General features: G+C 42.1%; 1 protein-coding gene across 1 annotated transcript; it reads right to left on the bottom strand.

Annotated features, from left to right (window-relative positions):
- Nucleotides 1–1,761: 1,761 nt before the first annotated feature.
- LOC142208783 (protein-glutamine gamma-glutamyltransferase 5-like) lies at nt 1,762–21,879 on the bottom strand. Its single transcript, XM_075277489.1, has 13 exons — nt 21,795–21,879; nt 15,725–15,904; nt 15,328–15,570; nt 14,355–14,473; nt 14,066–14,194; nt 12,988–13,165; nt 9,571–9,709; nt 8,425–8,528; nt 8,104–8,343; nt 4,988–5,374; nt 4,358–4,518; nt 3,621–3,754; nt 1,762–2,202 (listed from the first exon to the last, which is right to left on the bottom strand). Exons 1-13 carry the CDS (start codon nt 21,802–21,804, stop codon nt 2,055–2,057), a joined length of 2,172 nt encoding a protein of 723 aa, XP_075133590.1. The 5' UTR covers nt 21,805–21,879; the 3' UTR covers nt 1,762–2,054.
- Between the last annotated feature and the right edge of the window lie 1,419 nt (nt 21,880–23,298).

A 23,298-nucleotide genomic window follows, 5' to 3' on the forward strand; every position in this document is an offset into this window, starting at 1 on the left:
GTAATAAATGTTAAGTTTTATAATCACATCGCACATGAATGGGAAATTCGGTTTCTTTTTGCCTAAAGGCAATTATGTTTTAACCCAATATCTGCCAAATTGGGACATCCCATACACAAGTACCGAAAGTGCTCACTGCTATATTCACAAGAGTTTAATCCAATTTCTGGAATGTACCATGTTGGAGAGTATTGATAATGGCTCTGGACTGAAGGCTGCTGATGCTACATGTGTACATTATAGATAAGATCCTGAGGCTCTCAGAGCAGCTTCTGCAAGACGTCTTCACTAGTTTCTAAACCTATAGTGAATAGAGATGAGCGAACACTGTTCGGATCAGCCTTTCCGAACAGCACGTTCCCATAGAAATGAATGGAAGCACCTGGCACGGCGACCGGCCGCCGGCAAAGTGTACGTGCCAGGTGCTTCCATTCATTTCTATGGGAGTGTGCTGTTCGGAAAGGCTGATCCGAACAGTGTTCGCTCATCTCTAATAGTGAATATACTACCTCAACTACAGAAACATTACAAAATATCTGAAAAATTGGTTTGCCATAACTTCGTTAGTAAACGTAATTATTTATTGCCTCATACCCTGTCTCCAGTAAGGCCCGGTTTACATCTGCGTTCGGTATTCCATTCAGGGTGTCTGCTTGGGGACCACCCGAACAGAAACCTATACATATTAAAAAGCGGTTACCTAAGGAAACCACATGGACCCCATAGACTATAATGGGGTGTCCACGCAAATCATGTGGAGTTTAAAGTACTGCAAGCAGACTCCATTTTAGTTCTTGGGGGCCCATGTGGTTTCTTAGATAACTACTTTTTAATGCATATAGGTTTCCATTCAGGGGGTCCCCAAGCGGACTCCCCAAACGCAGATGTGAACCAGGCCTCAAACAGGTTATCCGGCCATAGACTATCAATATGGGTTTCTGACACACAGGACCTCCGTAGATTACCTGTACTGAGACAGTGCGGATCTCAGTTATGTTTACACAGCGACATCAACCCCTGGGACAGGTACTAGAGATGAGCGAGTACTGTTCAGATCAGCCGATCCGAACAGCACGCTCGCATAGAAATGAACGTAGCCGGCACGCGGGGGGTTAAGCGGCCGCCCGCCGTCAAAGCGGAAGTACCAGGTGCGTCCATTCATTTCTATGGAGCGTTCTGTTCGGATCGGCTGATCCGAACAGTACTCGCTCATCTCTAATAGGTACGCGAATGACAGATCACGGCAAAAGTGAGAGTAACCTTCTTAAAAGGTGTGGCAATTATAAAAGAGTTCAACAACCAGGAACTTTAACAAACACCAAAAGACCCACTCAAGTCTGTTTTCCTCAGATATATGTCTATAGTCAAATGCAGGTTACTTATCCTTTGTCACTTATTTGGCCACATTTTTCACAGGTGCGCCACTAGTCCATGCTACCAACTTCATGCCTCCTGGTATATGAATTATCAATCCACATGGCTCCTCATTCTCTAAGGTGAGACTCTTCACCAGTGGTGGAACTACCAGGCCAGGAAAATGTATTTGACCGAGTCAGATCATATGGCAATAGCTCAACTGGTATCAGATCCTCCAAACCCATGGAGACCGAATGCAAGAATGCACATACAGACAATAAATATTTCACTTAACTTGTAATTCTGTGTATTTTTATTTATATAATTTCTTTTTTTATTATTAAAATTATTACATTTAAGCAACAAAAATATTAATGCAAAAATTTAAAAAACTAAGCCGGACCACAGCCTATTCATAACAAGATTGGAAAATCCAAGCATTTGTTCATGATGCCGTGACTAGGTGACGATTCATTTATTCGTGCTCCATGAAAGTACTTAAATAAACCCTACAGGTAGATGTCAGCTCATGTGCCATTTATATGATCCAGAACATCTGCCTCAGAGCATCCAGGGATGATCAGTAGGGCTTTCATGTTGTCTTCATTGCCACCTTCACCAACCAAGTGATTGGTCAAGTCTCCATGTCAATGGTGTCTGCTCGATACCACCATCCCTCCGGTTTCCAATGAGTGTCCTCAATTGTTAACTATGATGGTTCTGTAGCCTTTGATGACTTGGAACTTGTTGCTGCCGAAGTGCACTTGAAGCTGTTTCAGGCCGACTTTGTAGGGAACCAGTTCAAACTCCAGGACTGATCTTTCTTTTGCTTTCATGGAGCCAACACTAAAAATAATAAAGAAGGTCCTAGTTATGACAATGTATATAGTATATATGTAATAATGCCTACAAGTATGGAATAACATGGATGGTCATCTCCAATCACTTCAGAAGGCTTATTTTCTTTTAGCACCAGCTTTAACCCTATAGTATATATCTCACCCAGAAATCAAGGTTGTATTCATGAAGTTTGACCTGGTGCTAGATGTTAGGAGATACCAAAAATTTGGTCAAAGAGGATTTCTGGGGCTTTAATATTAATATCTTCTTCATATTTACATGAAAACGCTGTACACTTGGCCATATAAAAGTACACCTGAAGGTAAACCCATATTCATAGATCCCTCAAAGACTTCAGTCTACTGGAGAATTCGTGAAAACAGCCCAGGAAATGCGTGTAATGAAACAGACATACGGACCATTAGAAAAATGGTCGTGTATATAGATCCATTATTTTCTATAGGGCCATTAATAAATTGGCAAGCACACAGTGTGAATAAGCACTTAGGATAAGCCACCAATTGACTCCGTGCTCCACAGAGGGTGAGACAAGCTATGTACGGGCTCAAGCCTATGGGTCAGTACATCACTTGCTATGTAGGCACACACTCTCCCTAATGTGTATGATTATCCCCTGACCCTCGTCTATAGTCTCTCACTCTGCTAAACTAGTATCCCTGCGCTATGCTAACGAGGTCCAAAGGACTGAAACAGCGCTGTCCATAGCTGGGAATCTGTTCCTTTTGGAATAGAAATACTAGTTTGGCAATAAACCCCGCATCATGTCAGTAGGCTAACTGAGTCATGCATGATGTTAAGGGGGCTGCCCCTAGAGGGTAGTATACAGAGGCACTGTTCTCCTAATTACATCCTGGAGAATAGATTTGCATATTTTTTGCTCAGCAGTGTGTTTTTGGTTCGAATTTTGTTCAGCAATTGGCAGGGGACTTTAGAATCCGACCGGTCAAAATTTTTGACATGTTGCTGAGATGTACAGATGCACGATACACTGAGACGTAACTTGAAGCTTCTGGAGCCCAGTGAAAAATCTGTAATGGGGCCCTTCCTTCTGTCTGTAGTTTAGAATAGTGGTATATTTTATGTGGAAGATGGACCCTTTGGGTCTCCTATGAATCCTGGGCCCAGTAGTGGCTGCTATGGCTGCACCCTCGACTGTACACATGTACACCTTTTGCTAAAGATCTTAATCTTGTATTTGATTTATGAAGTTCAACCAAGGGCTTGGAAAAAGCTGAAGGAGTGAGTGGAGAAGGTAAGCATTCTATATATTTCCTTAAATATTAATGCTATTTTGGTGTAAAAAAAAAAAATAAAAAATAAAAAAAAAGGCATTTAAGCCACTGATGTATCTCTAGAATACATTTCTTACTAGGTAACTTTTTTGCTTTTACGGATTTACTTACAGTATTTTCATGTGACTCTTCACCAGCCCGCTACCCTGTATCACCAGCAGGCTGTTGCTAACATCTTCATTCAGAGGATTGGAGAATGTGAGTTGTATCTTGCAGGGTTTATTTACTTGTGCAGATCCCATAGGCTGTACAAACATAAAAAGTAAGGTTATAGCAGCAACCTGTAGGAGACGGCAACAAAAACTCTAAATTTAACCAGTTCATTAATGGGTCATTTTCCCTGGTTCATAACTGGATACAATTTTGGTTCTTTGTTATATAAGGTAATTTTTTTTATATATCCAAAAAAAAAAAGTAAAAAAGGGGGTGGGGTCTTGGGGCTGATTTTGAGTACTACTCAACTCTATGTTGAACTTAGCGCACCAAAGTGATGGGAGCCTAGCTAGGAAAGAGGTATTGCTTCTCCTTATGGGGACTGCTAGGTGGGTAAAGGAGGGCCAGGTAATGCTAGAGAGTCTTCTCTATAAGGAACACCTATTCGAAAATTGAAAATAGTTTTGTTTTTTTACAATTAGTTGACAAGTTACAGACCTACATAGGACCATGGTAGACCTACATGGTAGGTGTTTAAGATCTATACCTTTGTTAATGGAAGACATGGTAGGTCTGGTGGGTAATAAAACTCCTTGTGAAGACGGACACTACTGAGGACACAATGCATACTACAGTAACATCTACATACGTATTAGACACAGTAATAGATATATCTGATAATATACATGACTTACATTGATTGTAATCTGCGGCATTGCTAAGGTGATGTCCCTTTCTACTAGAACTTTCTCCCAGGTTACATTCTGCTCCCCCACAGCAGACACTCTTATCAAGTTGTTCTCTTCGAGGTACTTTCCATATTGTGAATATGGAATTTGCAGCAACAGCCATTTCTCTGCAAACAGGATAGACCAGACATTAATAGTAGTTCACCCATACAGAAAATCATTAGTAAATGTGTAACACAACTTGTAGGGATGTATATTTAGTCTGTTTTTCACCAGAGTGTGTATTCACTTTCATGGTATAGTAATATACTGCATGTTATTGGTCCCTGTCCACAGGATAGGTAATAAGTATTTGAGTGCTCCAACCTCCAGGCCCCACCGATGATGAGGGCCCTGAGGAGTGATGGTGATGAAGATACATTGACACTCTTTTCATTCTCTATATAGGACTAAGGGAGATAACTATCTACAAAGCTTGGCTTCCTTCACCAGTCACTTATAGAGTATGACATTTGCTACATTCAGACATGGACCTTGAGCCCCCTGTTCTCCTGTGTATAGGTAACTTGACAACCCCTTTCATACATTCAATCAATTATTTATTTTTTAAGGATAGATAGAATTGACTTCCTTTACCTTCTTTAGGCCCGAGGTCAATGTACTTGGAGTCCTTCCAGAACTGGACACCTGGTTTTCCCCGATGCTTCAAGGACTGTGCACTAAAGCTCAGCTTTAATGTCTTGGCAACAGGGAGCAGATTAATAGACAATAAAGCCAAACTGATGGTTTGTCCGAGCTGCGGAGACTCGGTCAGCTTAAACTTAAGCAGTAGTTTTGCATCGCTTAGAGGACGGTTCAGTTGTTCATCATGATCAGGAAGCGGTGCATGTTCAGGCGCCATGCCATTAGAGGAGAATCCATTGCTGATGTCACTATGTGGAGCGCCATTTGAAGATGACATTATGCTTCTTCTACTTAGTCTTTGCAAAGCTTTCAGGAAGGCCTTCCTTTCTTCAATTGTACCTTAATAACATGAGACAACATAAAATGGCATTTTCTAACAAAACTTGACCTCGTCTGGTATTAGATACAACTAAGATTTTATTCAGTATTTCCAATAAACGCTTTGTGTTCTTGGTAGACTATAATAATTAATAATCATCTTTAAAAGAACCATCCAAAATGTCATTAAAAAGTCGTCTTCTAGGGCAGGGGCATAGCCAGAAGGGGTAACCCCAAGAGCTACTTGTCAAGAGGTTCACCAACAAGCCACTTTTACGTATTTGGATGCAGAGCAATGAACTGAACCTTTGCTCCCGGGTGAAGGATGGCCCTGTCTAAGAGGTAGTCTTCTCAAAGAAAATGGCCAGTATTTATGATTTATAATGGAGCCATAGGAAACTTGGTTTGGTTTAGTAGGTGGTTTTCTCAAAAATGTAGTCTTTTGGGGAGGTTTTGCTGTATATTGCTGGGGTTTGTGATCTGACTCTTAGGTCAAGACAGGTTCTGGATCTTCAAGAAGTTTTTTTTTTTTCTTATGTAGATTGTGAGCCCCACATAGAGCTCACAATGCACATTTTTCCCTATCAGTATGTCTTTTTGGAATATGGGATGGAAATCCATGCAAACGGGGAGAACATACAGACTCCTTGCAGATGGTTTTTTTGCCCTTGGTGGGATTTGAACCAAGGACTCCAGTGCTGCAAGGCTGCAGTGCTAACCACTGAGCCACCGTGTGGCCCCCTTCAAGAAGTTCTATGGCTGTTTCAGTTGTCTTATTTCATACGATAAAAAGGCCTAGGTATATTTTAGGTTCCTTGTAGAATTGCATTCATATGAAAATAGAGTAACCTTTTCAGTCCCAGGCTATTTTCTCTGGTTCAAGACAGGAAATATTTTTTGTTTTTTTTTTTGTACATGCAGTTTTGAGGGTTGGGTTATTCAAATAGTTTTTGCATCTTTTTTCAATAATAAATAGGGCTTTACATTTATGTTGTTTTTATTTTTACATGTTTTATATTATTTTAACATCCGAGGAAATGTAAACAAAAAGTAGGGGAAATGTCTTGTTTTTCACATTTTTTTCACAAAGCGCTACTAAAAAATATTCTCTCTCTGTTATGGTAATTTTAACTTTGGTAACACTTGTTATTTTACTAGGGGTGGGGCTAGAACCTGTGACAGGGTAGTGGTAGAGAAGGGGGATTTAACGTAATTTTTTTAAAAATTCATGCAGCCCCAGTTACAGGAGGAATACATACTGTGTATATATATATACTGTGTATATATATATGTACTGTTATACTGTACTCCAGAGCTGATCCGGGTCCAGGGTATCTGTCTATCTAGTGGTCATGTGACCGCCAAGTCTGAGGGGCAGGGCCGGCGTCAGCGCACGGCATAGTCGGGCAAGTGCCGGGGCCCACAGAGCCTCTGGGGCCCCCCCGGCACTTGCCTGTCACAATTTCAGCTCATCGGCGTCCGTCCGCCGATGAGCTGAATACATACGCGATGCAGGAGCTGTGAGATCAGCTCCTGCTTTAAAGCTCCGGCCCGGCTTGCGCGTGTAGGCGCGATGACGTCATCACATCACGCCTACACACGCAAGCCGGGCCGGAGCTAAGCAGGAGCTGATCTCACAGCTCCTGCATCGCGTATGTGACTGGAGTGAGAGAGAGGAGCGTCGGGGGAACGATGGAAGGTGAGTGATAGAAGGTGAGTGTAAGTGTTTGTTTTGTATTACATATTAAGATGAAACATAATGAAGGGGGCCCATGAAACTGGGGGGCAAATGAAGGGGAGGGGGGGAACGGCATGACACTGGGGAAGATGAAGGGGGTGGGGAGAGAACGGCATGAAACTGGGGACAGAGATGGAGGGGGCCCAATGAAACTGAGGGGGCAAATGAAGGGGAGGGGGGAACGGCATGACACTGGGGCAGATGGAGGGGGGGAGAACAGCATGGAACTGGGGACAGAGATGGAGGGGGCCCAATGAAACTGAGGGGGCAAATGAAGGGGAGGGGTGGAACAACATGACACTGGGGCAGAGACGGGGGACATGAAACTGTGGGCAGATGAAGGGAGAGAACGTGATGAAACTGGGAACAGAGATGGAGGGGGGGACATGAAACTGGGGGCAGAGGAAGGGTGTATATGAAACTGGGGGAGAGATGGAGGGGGGGCATATAATTTACGGGTGACTGTAGGAGGATTATACTGTGTGGGAGCACATGATAAATGAATGAGAATGGGTGGAATCAACATAAAAGTGGGTGGAGCCAAATTTGCAGCGGCGTGCAGAGCGCGCCGCACATTTTGCCCCTCTTTCTACTCTTTAAAAGATTGGGAGGTATGGCGTTGGTGACGCCACACTCCTGCATGACGTCACTCGCTTCATCTGCGACGCACAGTGTCTCGACTCCCCCACCTCCTTTACAAGGGGGCCCACTGAGGCTCTGTCACCCAAGGGCCCATAAAAACCTGGAGCCGGCCCTGCTGAGGGGTGCTGCATCATGGCAGCTTCCATACTTGTACACACAGTGATCAGGAAGACAGGAATGGTTATAGGTTGTCCTTGCCTTCCCTATGGGATGACCGGCTGTAGTAACAGCCAGCATCCCAATCCCACAAATGCATGGTGCAGCAGACTAACTGCTGTGTCCTTGCAGGACTAGAAGTGGACTGCCCGGATGTATATAGTCTATAGGCGGTCTGGAACTGGAACATTTCATCTATATATGTGCCCCATACCTTCATCATGCTTATAAGTATGGGTAATATCTTCACGTTCATCTGTCCCCACACACTTCGTACTGATGCGGTTTCCGACCAATTGTGGGTCGCAGAAATGTTTTTCTTTCTTTGTGCCGTATATAGTCCAAGTCACACAGTCCGCATTCACCATGGAAAACACAAATGGAGCATCATAGTTGAGGTGGACCTCTCCTTCTTTTATGGCTTTGACAGAGGTAGGACCACAACAGTAGATTCCTATTGGAAGGCAAACATTGAAGATATCAGAGCAGATTTTTTTTTCTTAATGACTTACTGCCAAAGTTATCCAGATCTTACCATTGCTTGTCTCCTGGGGTGTTGGATCCAGGACTTGCCACCCTCCATAGCCTGGCGGTAGGTCTCTTCTTGCCATCCAACATTCACACCAAACATGGAAATTCCTAGTTGGGATAACATAATGGGGAAACTGTTACACAAGAGTTTGAGGTTTTCCATTGACGCAGCACTTATACAAGGCAGAGCAGAACTTGCATACCCATTAAAAAAGTAGCCCGTCTTACCAGTCATAGACTCATAAAAATCATAGGAACGGCAACATCTTAATATACATGTCATCTAATAGACATATAAATATTCTGTATTAGGATGGTGCCGCTCTATGATATACAGCGCCCTACCCTGTCATATCTGACTGTAGCAGTGTATAACATAATTATAATACATGTATATGTCTTGTAATGATTCTCATTTACACAATGTATTATATTCTATAGGTTATTCTTATGTATTGGCACCTAAGCCTGAACTTCTTGCAAAACATATGTTAAAAAAAAAAAGCGTGATGAGAACAATAGAGATGAGCGAGTAGTACTCGATCGAGTAGGTATTCGATCGAATACTAAGGTATTCGAAATACTCGTACTCGATCGAGTACTACTAGCTATTCGAATGGAAAAGTTCGATGCAGAACCAGCATTGATTGGCCGAATGCTATACAGTCGGCCAATCAATGCTGCTTCTTCTCCTACCTTTAGAAGTATTCTCCGTGCAGCTTCCCTGCGGCATCTTCCGGCTCTTCATTCACTCTGCCAGGCATCGGGCCTGGGCAGAGCCGACTGTGCATGTCTGCTTGTAGTGCGGGCATGCACACTCGGCTCTGCCCAGGCCCGGTGCCTGGCAGAGTGAATGAAGAGCCAGAAGATGCCGCGGGGACGCTGCAAGGAGAAGACTGCTCGGAGGATCCAGCCCGACCCTCACTCGTGGACTTGGTAAGTATAATTTGATCGAATGTTGCCTACCCCTGAAATGAGCATTTTCCCCCCATAGACTATAATAGGGTTCGATATTTGATTCGAGTAGTCGAATATTGAGGGGCTACTCGAAACGAATATCGAACCTCGAACATTTTACTGTTCGCTCATCTCTAGTGAACACGTCCAGAATGGTAGAATTACCCAGATGAACTGCTATCTTGTTCCTTACCAGATACTATCATGGCTCTCTTTAGGCAGTTTCTTTCCGGTGGAGTCATAGTACTCGTCAATAATCAGATTGTTATTAGTGTCGTGAGCAGAATCAAAGTTTGTGATAACACGAGTCGGAATTCCCAAACTTCTCATCACTGGAGAATAGGAAGTAAGATGGATTATTCTACTTATATAAAGGCTATTTCTATAATACAGGTACAAATATAATCTTGTTTAACTTGAATTTGATAACTTGTTGCATTGCGATATCACAAAATAAAAGACATTGAAAAGTCAAGATGAAGATGCCTTTTTATTTAACTCAATGACAGTCATGTTAAACTTTGCTACATCTGTACATGTTCCCAGTCACAAAAATTGTAAGGAAAAAATGCACTTTTTTTTTAAATGTAGATTGTGAGCCCCATATAGGGATCACAATGTACATTTTTTTGTCCTATCAGTATGTCTTTGTAGAATGGGAAGAAATCCATGCAAACACAGAAAGAACTTACAAACTCCTTGTAGATATTGTTCCTGGTGGGATTCAAACCCAGGACTCCAGCGCTGCAGTGCTAACCAATGAGTGACCATGTTGCCCCCCCAAAAAAATACACTTTTATCAAGCTACAGCTTTCTAAGGAAATACATTTGTCCATTGCCGTTAAGAAGAACAACTACCGATGCACAAAGGGGTTGTAGTTGTGGTTTAAGTCCCACCCCCGCTCAGCCAGTGCTCTGCAGCTACCGGCTATAGTTATGTGATGTCACTTCTCAGTGCCCATTTTGAAGCCTGTTTATTCTGGATAATGTTATAGGGATCTGTATTCTGGCTATTGGCTACTTCCATGTGTTGAAGTACGGAAGGAAACTAGTACAAGGGGACTGACACAAATCAAGGGTAACATTTGGTTGTAGAATAGTAAGGTATGGTAGCTTACCCTAGTGGGGCTCATCGTATAACAAATAATTTTAGACCAGTTTCAGTAACTTTTTCAATGTTCTATAGGTAATGGTGGGTGATGAATTTGTGTTATTTGCTAATAACTAGTGACAAAGAATAATTTCATTATAGATTTCCATCAGTCAGTGAAAAGCAATCTTTTTATTTAGAGGTGTGATGGGGGAAGGTTTCTCTCTACTTATACTTTATAACTATGGGAATTAGGTGCAAGACGTGACTTGAAGCTGATTCTTCCCAATTGAGAATCTGTAGGATAGTCCCCCACTTATCATGCACCATATATTATTATTATTTATTTATATAGCACCATTAATTCCATGGTGCTTTACATATAATACTGGTTCCTTTTAATGAGGCAAAGGGGCATTTGGGCCAGTTGCATCGGATACCCCTGCACCCCTATAGCTCTACCCCTGGTAGTACAGTGGGGCAAAAAAGTATTTAGTCAGTCACCAATAGTGCAAGTTCCACCACTTAAAAAGATGAGAGGCGTCTGTAATTTACATCATAGGTAGACCTCAACTATGAGAGACAAAATGAGAAAACAAATCCAGAAAAACACATTGTCTGATTTTGTAAGAATTTATTTGCAAATTATGGTGGAAAATAAGTATTTGGTCAGTAACAAAATTTCATCTCAATACTTTGTTCTATATCCTTTGTTGGCAATGACAGAGGTCAAACGTTTTCTGTAAGTCTTCACAAGGTTGGCACACACTGTTGTTGGTATGTTGGCCCATTCCTCCATGCAGATCTCCTCTAGAGCAGTGATGTTTTGGGGCTGTTGCTTGGCAACACGGACTTTCAACTCCCTCCAAAGGTTTTCTATAGGGTTGAGATCTGGAGACTGGCTAGGCCACTCCAGGACCTTGAAATGCTTCTTACAAAGCCACTCCTTCGTTGCCCTGGCGGTGTGCTTTGGATCTTTGTCATGTTGAAAGACTCAGCCACGTTTCATCTTCAATGCCCTTGCTGATGGAAGGAGGTTTGCACTCAAAATCTCACGATACATGGCCCCATTCATTCTTTCATGTACCCGGATCAGTCATCCTGACCCCTTTGCAGAGAGACAGCCCCAAAGCATGATGTTTCCACCCCCATGCTTTACAGTAGGTATGGTGTTTGATGGATGCAACTCAGTATTCTTTTTCCTCCAAACACGTAAAGTTGTGTTTCTACCAAACAGTTCCAGTTTGGTTTCATCAGACCATAGGACATTCTCCCAATACTCTTCTGGATCATCCAAATGCTCTCTAGCAAACTTCAGACGGGCCCGGACATGTACTGGCTTAAGCAGTGGGACACATCTGGCACTGCAGGATCTGAGTCCCTGGCGGCGTAGTGTGTTACTGATGGTAGGCTTTGTTACATTGGCCCCAGCTCTCTGCATTTCATTCACTAGGTACCCCTGCGTGGTTCTGGGATTTTTGCTCACCGTTCTTGTGATCATTTTGACCCCACGGGGTGAGATTTTGCGTGGAGCCCCAGATCGAGGGAGATTATCAGTGGTCTTGTATGTCTTCCATTTTCTAATTATTGCTCCCACAGTTGATTTCTTCAATCCATTGCCTATTGCAGATTCAGTCTTCCCAGCCTGGTGCAGGGCTACAATTTTGTTTCTGGTGTCCTTTGACAGCTCTTTGGTCTTCACCATAGTGGAGTTTGGAGTCTGACTGTTTGAGGGTGTGCACATGTGTCTTTTTATAGTGATAACAAGTTTAAACAGGTGCCATTACTACAGGTAATGAGTGGAGGAAAGAGGATACTCTTAAAGAAGAAGTTACAGGTCTGTGAGAGCCAGAAATCTTGATTGTTTGTAGGTGACCAAATACTTATTTTCCACCATAATTTGCAAATAAATTCTTACAAAATCAGACAATGTGATTTTCTGGATTTGTTTTCTCATTTTGTCTCTCATAGTTGAGGTCTACCTATGATGTAAATTACAGACGCCTCTCATCTTTTTAAGTGGTGGAACTTGCACTATTGGTGACTGACTAAATACTTTTTTGCCCCACTGTATATGTATTTGATATGCTGGAAAAAAGCAGATTATTATCTCGTATAATGTTAGTGTACTAAAAATCCTTTTTGATTTCCGATTCTGGTCTTTGTGGAAACCCTCAATGACTGGCTAAAAACAGATAAATTATGGAGTATATTGAGACAAGGATATTAACACCATGTGGCTGCTATTGGACCCATAGAGAGAGAGCCCTAACAAGAGGGACTAAAATGGAATAGAGACAGCAACCAAACATGAGGCTCTTCTGTACAGGTTTGCATCACCCAAAAACACTATAGAAAAGGGCGCGGTGTGATATGGTGTTCACTTTCCTCTATATAGGCCGCTATACTGAGTTCATATATTGAATTTTATCTGTAAACGTGGCAGCTATAAATATCATCATTGGCCATTTTTCTTTACTCCAATATCCCAAAGATATTTACGCCTCATCTTATATTTACCTGTGCACATGACCGCTGCAAAGACCCAGCACTGGCCATATTTAACAGGTTCACAATCCCTTTTATACCATTGCCTTAAGATAGCGGTACTCCCATTCCAGGCAGATGGACGGACTCCATTTTCATAGTCTTCACCCCAGTTTCCTTGTAAGACTCCATTATCATCATTAGAGTTGATCTATGAGATTAATAATCAGATGTTACTAGCATAGATACTGAAGTGAGAAAGGAGGGATCATCAATATTTTATAATAAAATTATATTCACTAAGTATTCACTACTTAACAAGCACAGTGCCATGCATTGTATAGTGGCTGTGTCTGGTATTGCAGCTCAGTCCCATTGTTGCAGCACGGCTATGTGACCACTGGATGTGATGTCACTGGCCTGAGAAGAGGAATTGGCGCTCTCCCTGGTGGCCAAGCTCTTTGAACAGTTGATCGATGAAGTCCTGGGTGTCAGACTTTATTTATCTAATATTGATGGCCTGCCCTAAGCATAGGTCATCAATATCATAGTTATGGAAAACCCCTTTAATACGATTATCTAGTTATACCGCGTATGGCGTATTGTGTACTGTTTTGGGTATTAGAACTGGAGCAACATTGAGTAGTCAAAATAAAACATGAGATGGACAGACTGCGGACTCTAGATAATATTAGAAAAAGATAACTTACGGGTAACCTGGTCACTAGCCAGGATCAGACCAGGGTACACGAGTACCAGTGGATTTTCTGTTAGACTCATGGCGTCACTATAATGACACCTTAATACAACAGTTCCACAAAGATCTAGAAGAAGACAACCATAAGATCTGCCATTTTGGAAATGTACTGAACTAGGCATCACTATTTAGCCCTTGTCAAGTTGCTTTAATCCTTACACTTGCAATTTCCAGAACTGACTATTCATTTGCTGCCTAATATATCACACCCCATGAAACGTGTCATCATCACAAGATAGACAATATGATTTACGTGACCTATCACTGGTTTTAATACTATGGCTGGTTTCTGTATTGTAATATACTTAAGCTACATTCTAAGCCAAACCGGACATTAGTCATGTACATACTCACCATGGCACACACCACTCTGCTTACATACATAGGGTTGTTTCTGAGTGATAAATCCTTAAATGCATCTTGTAGATAATTCAGATTCTTGTCAAGTATTCTTAGACTGATATCCACAATGTCATCCTCAAACTACAATCAATAATCAATGGCAGAAAAATTAATACATTCTCCATTCATGTCCTGCTTACTATGGGATTAGAATTGATAGAAATGACATAAAATAATACATTGAAGCTTCTCCAAAAGACCACCTATTTGAGAAGACCACCCCTTACCCAGACCACATTACCTGTCCATAGTTCCATGGGCATTGAGTAATCCATTTTCGGTTGCCTTGGTAGACAAATCCATAGTCATTCATAACATATTCTTGTCGCTTGGGTTCATCATCCAGAAACACATCATCATCTGTGGAGTTCAAGCACAATATTAACCATTAGATACATGTATAATGCATCACTAGGATTAGAACTTCCAGTTTAAAGGATACCTGTATGGGGGATTTAGGACACGCAACCATCCAATGGTCCTTATGGATTTGTGTTGAGACCCCATGCACACAACCAAGTGTGCATCTGAAGTGGGGCTGAGTATGGAGGGGGAGGGGGAGGGGGAGGGGGGGGTCTATGGGCCTTCCAGTCTGTTGTGTTCCAATAACATGAAACAGGATAGAACCTGCTCTATAATCCTATAATCATCCATGTCTTTTGGAATGGAATGAATTGGAAGCCCCCATAGACATGAATGCAGTATGGTTTGCACTCGGGTGACACTCAGTTGTCACTCCAAGTGTCATCCAAGTGCATCCCCCTGCAAACTCGATTCCAATTCAGATGCACACTCAGTCGTGTGTATGAGGTCTAAACATCAATCCATAAGGACCAGAAGCACCAGAAATGAGTCTGATGGGACTCATCAGACTCATCTCTAAGTTGTATAATAAAAAAATGGGTGTGGACAATTTAGTGCCCTAATGTAATCACCCTGAGGGTCCATTCACACGGAGGAAAATGGTGAGGAATGGTGACCCTAACAAGTTCCCCTTATGTTTAGTCCTTCTGAAAAAGTATCAGGTTTATTGAGGTCATTGTGAAAGGTTCATTTATCATCGTGTATAAGCAGCATGGACTGTGTGTGAGTCAGTGAGCCAAGCTGCAATACCAGACACAACAGAGTTTTTGTAAAAAAATTAAGATAAACTTTTTATGATGTCACACAACTTCTCATTCACCCCCTCCCAAGCGCACACACATTTATCATACCTGCACACCATGGATTGAATAGTAGCACAAATGTCCCCAGTTTATAGGTGGTGGCTTTGGTTCCTTTGGCAATCTGAACCTTTAGAGTGTATTGCCCGATTATAGCGTTAGAAGACGGCATGATGACCACCATCATGGAGTTGGGTCCACTCCTTTCTACCGCTGCACTCCATGTCCTCCTTATTAAAGCCTTTTTTAAGGGGAATACTGCTTTAGTCCCAGAAGCTTCATCTGGCCATGGCCCTGTTAATACAAAGCAGGAGGATAATAGGTGTTAGGGAAGAACAAAGGAATGATCCACCTTAAAGTTCAAAGGTGTCGTATAAAACTTTTATTTATCACGTGGAGTCTTTGTTTTCATAGTAACAATTATTTTGTAGATCGTTCTTGCACTTGCCAGTTTCTACCATGAAGATGATGTTATCTGTTCCTTCCTGATATTCCCTCCCATTGAATTGTAAGGCAATTAAAAATGGCTGCCCTCTCCGAATGATGAGGCGGTTGTCACTGATTTCCTCTGTGTGATGTAAAACATTATTTTTTTGGCTCTGCAGATTGCAGTAGGAAATTCCAAGTGCTAGAGAAAGAAAACAAATACATGTGAGATATTAATGTCATGTACATTTGTTCCTCTTGTCTTCATGGTGTCCCAGGTACTACTCTCAAATAGACAACTTAGTCTCATTTAATGGACCATGTGATTCTGGATCGAAATGTAATGCAGCACTTTAATTGAAAATGTTCCTGATTTCAGCATGAAAAACCTCTCTAAAGTTCCTGCCACAAGGGGCCTCCCTGCTTGCTAATTTGATGTTCAATCCCGACTACAAGGGAAGTTCTGTCTTTAGAAACCATCAGATGGGGAAGGGACAAGCTTCTCTTCACTGCCTCTGCATGCCAGCACACAGCTTTCTCTGCTTGTGAACTGCTCAGAGATGAGTCTGCAGCTTCTCACAACTTAAAGTGAGTGTAAGGAGAGTCTAACTAGCTGCTTGTGATATTGCTGACAGGATGTTAGTCATATACAGCAAGCAGCTTCTCTTCTTGTGCTCAGATTTCTCTTTTTCTGAGTCAGGGATCTTTTTAAATGCATCATAATTTAGATTAGGAGTCCAGTGTCCCTGTATCTCCCATAATATGTCAACTTGCGCTTCTCCTAACTACTTGTTTGCTATTTTACAGTTACTCCTGGCAGAATTACATATAATAAATTAAGATAATGGATGGGGAAGGGGGCACACTGCTCTGTACTATACGTTTCTTGCTGAGAGAGAAATGTAAAATGTGCTGCAGCATTAATGGGACTATTAGCAACAGAAAAACTTATAGGACACCATGTAGGAAGGCTTATACAGCCAGAAAACAGACTGCCCATCAAGACCCTTTCATAAAAACTCAGATACCTATTAAAGGAAAATATTTCTGATAAAAAATAATAAAGGACTTCTATAGATTTTTCAGACTTATTGCCATAAATGATTCCTAAAATTTTGATACAAGTGCACTGCCCGGGGGAGGATTCGCCTGATTTAAGAGCAGACATAAATAAGGTGCATCTTCCACTGGTGCATGGGATAAGACTGGCATCAGTGGCGTAACTACCAGGGTAGCAGTGGTAGCAGCTGCCACAGGGCTCGGGACATTAGGGGCCTGGCGACAGCCGCTACCCCTGCAGGTTTTTACCTTAATAGGCTGTTACCGGTTGCAATTGTCCAGGAGCCCCATACTTTCCCTACCATAAGGACAAGATTGGTAGCAGAGAAATCACTGCCAGATCCAGGGACTGCCGAACGCTTCTTGTAAAGTTCCCCCCCCCCCCCCCCGCACTGAGTAGCTTCCTGTGCTGCCCCTCCCCCTCAGCATCGGAGTGTGAGAGGAGAAGTCGATGTAGCTGCTCTCTTCACTGCCAGACAGAGCTGCACAGAAGTTTCCTCCATGTCCTGAGCACCCAGCTATTCTGCCAAATGTAAGTATATTTTTGGGTAAAATATGTATAGATGTGTATATGTGTTAACATTATGTGTTTTATATACTGTGTGAGTCCTGTATGTGTGTACATAGGTGTGTGTATATGTTGTATATGAATGTATGTGTGTGAATAGATGTGTATATGTGTAGGTATATACAGCATATCAATGTTTGTCTGTCTATCTATCTATCTATCTATCTATCTATCTATCTATCTGTATTTGCTTCTATATATGTCTACCATTATACATACTAGAATTGTATTTTATAATGTGATGCTTAGACCCGGTTCACATCTGCGTTCAGGTTTCCGTTCGGGGAGTCTGCTTTGCGACCCCCCAAACAGGAACCTATACGCATTAAAAAGCGGTAACCTTCAGGAGACCCATGGGCCACACAAAAACACTATTATTATACTCAAAGGGGTCTTTTCAGACCCCCGGGTATAATGATCGGAGGCCCGGGAGAGGTAAGCGAACATATCAAACACTATTACTTACCTCTCCACACTCCGTGCAAGCATCGGGCCCAGTTGTCTGACGACCCTGACGTCACTTGACCGGAACTTGTGTCCCGGGTCATGCGACGTCCATACGTCATTAAAGATGTCCGACACCACCAAAGACTGCAGCGGAGCCAGAGATAGGTAAGTAACAGTGTTTTTTTTGTTTGTATCCTCCTCTGGGTCTCCAATTATTATACTCTGGAGTCTGAAAAGACCCCAGAGTATAATAATTGTTCATGGGTGTTCATTATGGGACATAATACTGTGTGCAGGGGCCACTATGGGCATAATATTTTGTTCAGGGGTCACTATGGGCATAATACTATGTACTGGGGCCACTATGAGGCATAATATTTTGTGAAGGGACCACTATGGGGTATAATACTGTGTGCAGGGGCCACTATGGGGCATAATATTGTGTGCAGGGGCCACTATGGGGGCATAATAGAGCACGCAGGTATGCGGCGGGGGGTCGGTCGGTCAAGGTCTTCAGTGTCGGTCAGGAAGGGGGGGCCATGTCAAAAGTTCGCTACGGGGCCCCGCCATTCCTAGTTACGCCACTGACTGGCATTAAACATCTTCATAAATCCTTTTCAGTGACTGTGGACCTGCTCTTAGATATTGTTCATGCCTTGGATCCTTGAGAATTTCTAGTTGGTTTGGAGCTGACAGGCTTAGGGTGTGGAATATAAGAAATCTATCTGTTATTCGCCTTTAACCCACACTAGGAGGTGTGAACATTTTCAGATAGATACTGTGGTAACCCCAGATACTGTACTTGACTGTGGTAACCCCAGACTGGTTTCCACATGACTAGCACCAATAAACCAATAATACACTCAAGAACTGAGAAGTTGTCACCATGAGGCGACCTAGGGTCAGTGCCAGTAGAACAACAGGTCTCCAGAATAGGATCCAAGGGCAAGGTATGAACAATACCCAGAAGCAGGTTCACAGTCACTGGGGCAGTTTTATGAACATGGCATTTTCAACCCCAGACTTCATATCCACTACACGGGTGGTGGGTACAACTTATTTATGAAGTGTGAAAGTGAAAGAGGTCTGACTTTTTCATGCCCTGTATGATAGAATACAGTTGGACAAGGTCTAATACATTTCCAATAATGTCACAGTCAAAACGGGAGTTATGATCATAGTCATAACACACGGCAACCAGAGCCAGGAATAGGTATGAACCTCAATAAGCAGGCAACATGGCGCAGCTGAAGTCCCCTTTAAATAGACCATCAAAACCACTCATCATTTTTGGAGGCTATTTATCTTGTGGATTTGATGCCGCCATACAGACTAAGATGGAGAGCCATGGTTTGATCCAGCAGGGTCATGATAGAAACCAGGTGGCCCCACTGGAGCAATGAGACATCCGCCTGCCAGGACTCACCGTAGCCAAATCACCTTGAGGAGTATGCCCACTTACTTTCTTATGACCTCAAATGACCTCCAGTAACGGAGGCAGTTGTATTTCATCCACTATATATGCTACAAAATTATTATACCTCTTTATATTATATGTTTCTCTAGGTATAGTCATAGACTAAATAGAAATTATAATTGAGACTACAGGCTATAAAATAGCTTCAGTGTCCAACAATGAAACATGATGAACTGCTCAATTATTGTTAGTTACCTGGAGCACTTGTATGGTTTGAACAATGGTATATTATATTAAAGGTTTCTGAGCTGAGGCTACAAGACATCCAAGAAGCTTGTAAATCTCAATATGAGACATATAATTATATAATAATTGCTGTACTTGGAGTATATTCCTCATGTGACTCTCCGATGTACAATAGCAGTTATATGGGTGGAAAGTTTTCCAGGAGGATCTTCCATTATTATATAGGATTTATGGGATCTAGCTTGTTTAGACATTAGCATTTTACAGGTCAAAGTATATCTAAAGGCATGTAATTGATGTTAAGCTGGCCATACACATTCAATACCAGTTGGCCGAACACTTGTTTGGCCAAAAGCTATTCCTTCTAACTCTTTTTTGCACAAACATGGAAGTTTTTTCAGTGGGGTAAGGAATTTAAGTTGTTGCCAGACGTCTTTGGCAATCTCCTGAAAGAACAAAGGATTGGGAATGTTGAAATTGAACTTTCTCGATTCTGACATCATCTTTTGGGACAAAGCCAGCTCAACCCCATACACAAAAACATTTCACTGAACTCACTGAAATTGGTGAGTTCAGCCAACTTTGCCCTTATATGTATAGGAACCTTTAGTTTTGCCCTCTTTAGTTCATAAATTTGGGATTACAATGTGGAGGTCTTGAAGTTCCTTGTGGTCTCTGATTCCTCCAGGTTTGACTCTCTGGAGGAGGCATTCTCTCTGACATTCTCTTTTTATGCTAGGAGTCCAGTGGGTGGTCTCACTCAATGATCAGCCTTCCCTGCATGAACATGCATGCAGTGATGACTTACTGTCACTGTGAGGGGCCGCCCACTGGACTCCCAAGCATAGAAAGAATAGAGATCTACCAATACACCAGTAATTGAAAGCAATTTCTACTTTTTCTATGCTTAGGAGTCCAGTGGGTGGTCCCAGCCAATGACTGTCGGCCTTCCCATTATGAACTTGTATACGGCAATAGTTTACACTAAGCACAGAAGTAATGGATGGGAATGATTAGTTTAGTCCCTTATGTACAGAAAGATCTCTGTTGACTTCCTTTAAGATGTCAGTGGATCCCCTTACCTGCAGGTCGTCAATATGATATTATGTATTAAGACCTATGTTCTTTTCCATGAGCATAGAGATTTTGCTGGCAGTGTTAGTGGATTACACTGTGACGTGCTGTGACATGGTATAGAATGGTGTATTGCGACATGGCGGAGACGCAATGAAACCCTCTGTAAAGCTTAGAATAATTGATGGGTGAGATCATTGCTGAAGTGCGGAGAGGTAAAGAGATCTTTGCAGAATTCCAAAACATTCATTATACTTTCTCCTCAATAATATGTTTCTGTTTCAACCTTAGGATTTAGCTTCTGTTCTGTCTATCCTGACCACGGAGCTCGCTCTAGTTTATGTATATGCTGTATTGTTCTGCAATACCAGACACTTGTCCTTGGGCCGTGTATAGTATGGTTGCATTCAAGTGAATGGTGTTTATATGGGATATCAGACACTGCCCTTTCTGGAAGAGAAACGCCTGGTTTTTCTAACTTTGTGTAACCCCGTACATAGCAATATATGAGACCTATTCACTCTAATATCTATCTATCTATCTATCTATCTATCTATCTATCTCTTATCTATCTATCTATCTATCTATCTATCTATCTATCAATCTATTTGCAGAATTCTGCAAACTTCTGCACTCCAGCCATTGTAACACTACAACTCCCAGCCTGCTTGTTAATTTTTATGTGGATACAAAGAACAACTGAGTGTGGATGCAAAGAGTTGTAGTCTAACAACCCGGAGGTAACATTTTTCACTTTATAAAAGTTCATATTTGTTACATAAGTATGGACGTTTCATGCTAAGATTTTAATGCAACTGTCTTGCAAAAGTATCAACTACGCAGGAGTATGTTACATGTGGTTTATATTGCTGTAATGCTATTGAAGCGGCCACGTCACAAAAATCTGCATGTACAGTAACCCCAGACTGAGGTCTGGAATGAAACATTAGTCATTAACGTATATAACAAATTCAAAAACACAACTCTTCGAATGCCAAGGCCTAACAAGAAGTTTCCGTGCCCCAATGCAAGTTATCAATCCATCCCCCTATAGTACTAGACGCTTCTTATGTGGCACCGGAGTTGTGACTGCTACCTCTGCACCTCCTATAGCTATACCCTGTAGATAAAGGAGACCGTCATGGTCAACATTCACTTGACCTTATCTTGCAGGATTACTGCTCCAAGTACAGGTTCCTCCCCACAAACCTTCCATCAATACGTCACAAACAATCTATTCCCACATCACAAAGGGCTTTACTTGTGCTCGATGTGACTTACCTTGTGTCATTCTGCCTCGTCTTATTTCCTCCTGCGCTCCTGGAGACACATCCACCAGGTGTATGACGTGGTGACACTGCTGGCTTTGTTGTCTGCTGGATGGAATATAAAACAGAGGAGGCGAGGTGGGGCGGCAGGAGTCATTGCTGACTTTCTGACTTGGTAGATCACAACTGGTTTTCTCACTTGAAACAATTTTTTTCTTGCCAGCTTTGCTTGAACGTAGGTGTGGTGACGGATTACCGGGTCTTGTCGAGATTTCATCACTTTCATGGGGAAGCACTTTTTTTTTACATTGTCTAACTATATGCAATTTCACAAATGTGGACGGGTTATAACATTGTAGCTTTCTGGGTTTTATGTCTTAAATTTGTTACATTTTACATTTTGTGTTTTTTATTTTATTTTACCTTTTGCCTATCATCTTAATTTTATACTATTTATAAAACTATGTTCTTATTATTTATTGTTATCACACTATCAAGCTAGAGCCCCACACAGCGAATTGCTGCAGAAAAGAGCGCACATTTTTTCTGCAGGGTTTACTTCTGCGGACTTTCTGCCCCTATTATACCTATAGGAAAACTACAGCGTTTCCGCAGGTATAACTGACATGCTGCGATTTCCAAAAACATGAGCGTTTTTGGAATTGGAGCTTTTCTGCTGCAATTTTTTTTTCTACAATATGTGGATGGGATTAGCCAGCCATTAGAATCGCTTTAACTTTGCAGGTAATGTAAAATGCAACATTTTACATGATGTTTTTGCAACATGGGGCTCCATCTTTAGGGAGGAATTTGGAGAGGAATCTGAGGCAGTCTTCTGCCCCCATTCTGCCCCATGGCAGAGCTTTGGGTTACAATGGGGGCTAAACAAACATGAACCTCGAACCACAGTTTTTGCAGAAACCATGGCTAAATTGAACACAATGCTTCTTTTTTCATAGTGATGAAAAAGTCGCATCTCTCAATCCTATTGAAAACAATGGGAGACAGATTTCAGAGCTCATTTTGAGGCAGAATCCACCCCAAAATCAGCTCCAAATTCTCCACCATGAAGTTACCCATACACTGTGGCCCAACGCCACCTCTCATTTCATAAAATGACTCTCAACCCCTGTCCTCTGGTGAACTGGAATGAGAAGATTTATGACACTTAGCCTTCCACTGTCAAAAAAAGATAAAATTGACCTTTCCATGCCAATTGGAGCAACTGGTCAGAGCATAGTCAAGGACGGATTCTGCGGGGGGAGAAAAAGGGAAATAAAACTTCTGTGGAGGGCCAATTCTGGACTTTGGCACCAGGGCCCTTAGGCCTCTAGTTACGCCACTGCTGCTCCATACACTGCGTGCCAGCTGTATTATAAAGTATATGGCATCAGAACTCTTTGTGATATAGTAGTTGGTAGTAGATGGTAGTTTAACTCCTCAGTTACAATGGTCAAATGTGATTGCAGGATCTGAACAGCTACCTAGAAGGAGGGGCTCCAGCTATGCCCCAGCCA

The sequence above is a fragment of the Leptodactylus fuscus genome, chromosome 6, assembly GCF_031893055.1.
Source record: "Leptodactylus fuscus isolate aLepFus1 chromosome 6, aLepFus1.hap2, whole genome shotgun sequence".
Taxonomy (NCBI): Eukaryota; Metazoa; Chordata; class Amphibia; order Anura; family Leptodactylidae; genus Leptodactylus; species Leptodactylus fuscus.